This window comes from Echinococcus granulosus (assembly GCF_000524195.1).
Source record: "Echinococcus granulosus chromosome Unknown EG_S00018, whole genome shotgun sequence".
In the NCBI taxonomy this organism is placed as follows: domain Eukaryota; kingdom Metazoa; phylum Platyhelminthes; class Cestoda; order Cyclophyllidea; family Taeniidae; genus Echinococcus; species Echinococcus granulosus.
In genome coordinates this window covers 160,545-166,084 of record NW_020170398.1, presented here as the reverse complement: position 1 = coordinate 166,084, position 5,540 = coordinate 160,545, and the positions used below count along the sequence as shown (strand labels likewise).

Below are 5,540 nucleotides of genomic sequence, written 5' to 3'. Positions count from 1 at the left end.
AAAAAAAGAAATACAATCTGCATAAATAGAAGTTTGGAATTTATTAAAATATATACGCAAACAAAGTGTCGAATTACTACGTTTGGATGCGTAGTGGCGTGGAGTTCTCAATTATTCCTAAGTTATTCAAACATCTTAGCAACATTAGGTGGTACAAAACTATTAAAAGTGTACTTTTGCCTATTTACAGCCATTATTGTTTTAACTTTTTAAAGTTATTTTATTTTAAGACGAACGCTTGTTTATATTAGCACACGTAGATCTGGTCTTTTCAAGAATATGCACAATCCTTTGCTGCTTGTTGTCTCCTTAATTCTCAGTCTTCTTTGTGTTAGCGCCAAAGGTAATTGGACATTCCTTAGAATTTCTAAGTTCTAGAAAATATCCTTGTAACTTGTGGCTCCCTTGTAAAACTAGTGAATACCGATTATGGTGTGAGGCTGCACTCACATGATGTCAGCTACGGATCTGGAAGTAAGCAGCAGTCTGTCACGGGCATAAAGGATATCACGGATGGTGGAAGTTATTGGCAGGTAAAGTTTTTTCAGCCCCTTGTTACATGCTTTATTAGTTGTAACTTGTCCTCGGCTTTTCTGCTAGCCTCCATCATAGCTACGTGAAGTACTCTGCTATATGCTATTTTGTGTTTTCGGTAAACAGACGTAAGATGTTTTTCACTTTAGTTTAACTACATCTCGTAAGAACTCAGGCTCAATTTTCCTTAACGGCTTTAAGACTCCTTTCGTTGAGCCTCTAATTTTTAAGACTTTTTCTACCTATGCGTTGGTTTCCCTGTAGATAAAAAATGAAGACAAAAACGATTACTTCTGCAGAGGTGAACCAGTTAAATGTGGGAAGATAATTCGCCTTACTCATTCAGCATCTGGGAAAAATCTACACAGCCATCATTTTCAGTCTCCTCTCTCTCATAATTACGAAGTTTCAGCTTTTGGTAAGAATGGAGTCGGTGATGAGGGTAAGCTTAGCATAATTTTACCTAGTTAAAGCCCATCCCTCCATGTCACTATTCTTTAATTTTAGGCGACAATTGGATGGTTATTTGCAGCGACAATAATTGGACAAGAGAAACGTTGATCAAGCTTCGTCATCTATCAACATCGGGGTTTGTTAATTCATTCTTGCTTATTCTCTCTCTACTCCAGATACTTGTATGTAAGTGGCAGCACTTACAGCCATCCAATTCCTGGTCAGTTCGAGATTTCTTCCTCAAATTCAGCTTATGGAAGTTCATGGAAAGTAGCTGAAGGTGTTTTCATACAACCTTCTGAACAACCCAAGTCATTCTATAACACAACGCATGAGGAATTATAAATAACTCTTTAAAAGTACGTACTTTCACTTCCAATCTATATCGTATTCTTCAAAATATTTTCATTGGAAATTGTCTGTGGGTGAAGTCCACGTTTTTATTTAACTTCTCTCTTCATTGAATCAAGAATAATTATCTACACAAGTTGTCGATTTAGTTAACGCTTGTACAAAAACGCAGTCTTCCAACCCATTGTTTAACGGTCCCTTTGAGTCGATGTAATCTAACTAATGAGGCTATTCATATAAATTTAGCCTGCGTCGGCCGTTTCTTGTAAGAGTTCGGTAATTAAGCTTCAGTAACCACCCACTTACCACTACAATTATTCCTCATTTTAGAGAACAGTGCACTGAAGAGCCCCCCTCTCGGACTGTTTTCGTCGTGCTAAAAATTGTTTGATGGGTCTGTTTGTCGTCAACGATGGACCTAATCCTGCAATATATTCCTTTTTTCTTACCATAATCGACTTTTATCGCAGCCATTTCTTATATAAGCTATTGTGGAACTTTTGCGCTCAGGTCATGCATTTTTTATGTATTGCCTTGCCCATTTTACGCCTCACGCAGCAAAAGTCACGTACATCGGTCAATGTTCTCTGTGTTGGAGTCTCCGAGGCAGGTTTGATTCACCAAACCTGATTCACTATTTTAATTTAACTTATACTGCCAATAAATATTCCTTAATGTTCGTCACGAGTCAAGTTTTATTCTTCTAAATCCCTAGTTGACGTCTTGCTATTTAGTTTACATGGTATATTTCACTTGCAATATCACTCACCGATATGGATTACTACAGCGGATACATATCTGCATGACTGTGAATGCGTAATAATGGTGGTATTAATATACGTGTACATCAACCGAAAGTAAGGCAGACAAACGTGTAAGAAATTACGAAAACGGGGAAAGAATAGGAGTGGGAGGGAAGGCAGAGAGAGATTGACTTTTCCCCTCGCGAGGATGAATGCATCATTTATCACAGATCGCAGAGATGGGAGAGGGGAAGGAAGTGAAGGGATGCCTCGTACCGGTTGAGGACGGAAGAACGGTAGGTGCTCGCGTCTATCGGCCGAAATCATTAATATTGTTGCTGGAAGACGTCCTGGATGGGGAGAGCATGGGCGTTGTGACACCGCTCCCAAGTTTGGGTGACTTGGCAGTCTTCACGGCGATCAGACGCTGCCATTGGTTCAGCAATATGGCGGCCTTGAAAAAAAATAAACAATTGATACAATTAAAATCATCCTTTTCAATACTTCCCTAATTTAGTCTGCGACATAGGACAAAGTCATGAGTCGATTTGAAAGGACTGTAGCATCGTGAATTGGCTGTTTTTGGAATTAAAAGTCCTGTCTGACGAAGTGAGGGGAAACAAGTTCACTCAGACGTTCCAACCCATTTTACCATGGAGGGATGGTATTGCTTCTTACAGGGTGATTTTTTCTTGCCTTCCGTAAATCGGTCTATGTGTCGGTAGCTTTGGGCTCTGCTCATGAAATCTGAGCTGATGCTCTCTTATTCATTTCACGTGTTTATAATGGATCTAGTTCTCCGTTCGCCTACCCCAGGAGCTCTTCAGGACCAACTCGGAAATGGTAATAGTCTATTGGATCTATTCTCCATCCTCATGGACCAGCTCTGCAGTACTGTCGTCCACCTTCTCGCCACAAAGTGTGTGAAGTCATGTGCGATCCATCTACATGATCACTACCTTGACGAAAAATTAAAATAATTATCACTCCCGAGGAATGATTTGCCAATCCCACATGCGCACACGTAAATAGGGGAGCAGCGGTGGTGTAACGTACCAGATCTGTTTTGAGGTTTCGTACGACGTCGTTGTGGTCATCAACTGTGTAAATCCCAAAGAAGTGCCATAATTAGACTAAATCGTCACGTTCACAAGATTTAAGTGGTAAGAATTCCACATACCATTAATGACAAAGGAGAAAGTGTCCTCCATTTTTGAGCTACAGCTTTTGATTCGGTCGAAGGGAATGAGTTGCTAAAGGAATGTGAAATTGGATTTGAAAATAGTGCAAAAAGGGAACGGGAGCGAGAGGAGGAGACGAGGTGGTCCCCTTACCGATTCTCCACCAAAGGTGAGACGGAAACCGTCGAAATTGAGGTCCAGCTCTCCAACAGCATTCGTCTCAGCGTCAACGACGTTAACTCGTCCACCGAGTTGTTCAACTGTGAAATGAAACGAAACAGCAGTCGCTTTGAAAGCCCTTATGCAGTAAACCGTTGCGGTGGTAAATTCAAGGTTGGATTTGAATTCTTGGAAGAGAATAAATTGTTAGTTTAAAGGCTACCATTTATACCTAAGCCCAGTACTAATCAGTGACGTTTCTCATGTTCCTTTTAAAAGCATTTGTTCATGATTATTAAAAATGAGCCCAGCTAAAACAATGTAGTGGTTGAATGTTTGTGTGGCAGTTTATAAAAGGAAATTACTAAAGGAAGCTCCTTGAAATACTTTATTCGTTCAAGCAAGTGCCATTACAATCTCTATGTCTAACGGGACATCAACCTGCCTAGACGAAAAGCCGGAAGCATCCCTTCCAATCCCACTTTGATTTCCCATCCCTCCATTCCCTTTCGCACGTGATTGTGACGGGGATGAGGCAGTCTTCCCCACCACCTCCTTCCGCTACTTACAGTTGAGTCCTTCTGTGTTATGAGGTCTCTGGTAGCATTGTCATATGAGGATAAAAATAGAACTCTCTCCCGACCCTTGCACACCCTTAAGTTGTACCAAGTAATATCGAATCGACTAGATTCCAACCATAATTGTTTGGTCTTCAGCAAGGCGACGATTACATCCGCAGTCCACCAAACACGCACGCACAAAGCAAGCATTGTCTTCTGGGAATTAAGTGGTGCATGCCTTAGAAGTGTGGAGTGGGGCGGTGCATTAATCGCTTGGGCGTAACCAGTAATATATTTGTTCGCTTAACATTGAAACACGGACGTCACTTGTCAAGTTAGGAGACAGTTCAACAATGGCCCGGTCATACTTTACTGTCTGTGTCATTTGTTAATGCATGCCACGGCATGTGGAATCCATTTGTTTAGTTTCTTCCACCACCACTCCCCCCTCTCATGTGATGTGTCAACGATGTGTCCCACGCACTTTGTCCCTGGAAGCCAAGAAGAGTTCAACCGGGTTCCTGTTTACCTTTTATTTCTCACCTGTATGTAATTGCCTGAAGCTGATAAAAGTGGTAACCATCACTTGGGGAAGTAGAAAAAAAGGTGAGGATAAGGTAGTATTTCTCTCTCTCTCTCTCCATCTTATCCTAGAGTGTGGTAAGTTTTGTGGCATTATCAAGTATGTGATCATGCCTGCATTCCTGTGTAAGAAAAAGATTCAGAATTTCTTACGACCTAATGACTAGTACCAAATTTTTCTCAGGAACAAGTTTCCTAGCATACCCCTGGATTGTGCTGGACTGTATCGATGCAAGTAGATGGGTCTCAGCTGAAATTGCTTTTTGGCTTTCGATAAGTGAACGGTTGCGTTCACGATCCACCGCACACACACACACGCCCAACGCAAGCTCAATCTCCTAATGGTGGAGTGATGAGTGATGGGGTGTGTGATAAATCAGATAGGGACGGTCAATGCAAAAGAACGTTTAAAAACACAAAAATTATGTCTCATCACAAGCTAGTTTGTGTTATCAGTTAATGTATGGCTACTTGCTTAATAACCTCTACAACCTTCCCTCGCCGATATCAACGAATCGATTCACAGATCGCTTTAAACGTTTTCCAAAGTCGTTCTGGATGTGTGATTTTTGGTTTATTTTAACCAACAGTAACACATAATTTCTCAATATCAAGAATAGAGGACGTTCCTGAAAGCGGTAGACCCAACTCTTGGTGATTCTCTGCTGCAGCTTTTCCACAATCCCAGAATACAAACCTGACGAAAAGCTGGGTTCTATGGCTTTGAAAGCGAGTTAAACGCGATTTTTTGGACTAAATACTAATCACTTAAGCGGAATTTTTAATTTGAGGGTTCAAAATAGAGAGTAAAGATAATAGACTGAAGCATGTCCATGCACTGTAACGCATGCCACCAATGACATTTAACATAGCCTCACGAGTTTCAAAAAGTTATCAAAACAGGCTACATCAAAAACCACGCGGTTTTGAATTACGAAAGAAAAAATCGAATCAAACAACCGGATTTTATCACAAAG

The 5,540-nt window shown here is 40.9% G+C and overlaps 1 protein-coding gene across 1 annotated transcript in view; it reads left to right on the top strand. All coding sequences in view use genetic code 11, as the record gives it.

The window, feature by feature from the left end:
• Positions 1-1,332, top strand: part of EGR_03428 (Stromal cell-derived factor 2-like protein) — a gene marked incomplete at both ends in the record, with an annotated part of 2,945 nt that extends 1,613 nt beyond the window's left edge. The window contains 6 exons of the mRNA XM_024492677.1: positions 9-170; positions 216-343; positions 379-533; positions 799-952; positions 1,042-1,123; positions 1,164-1,332. Coding sequence (XP_024352810.1) covers positions 9-170; positions 216-343; positions 379-533; positions 799-952; positions 1,042-1,123; positions 1,164-1,332 — 850 coding nt within the window. The remainder of the gene's footprint in view (positions 1-8; positions 171-215; positions 344-378; positions 534-798; positions 953-1,041; positions 1,124-1,163) is intronic.
• Positions 1,333-5,540: the final 4,208 nt, after the last annotated feature.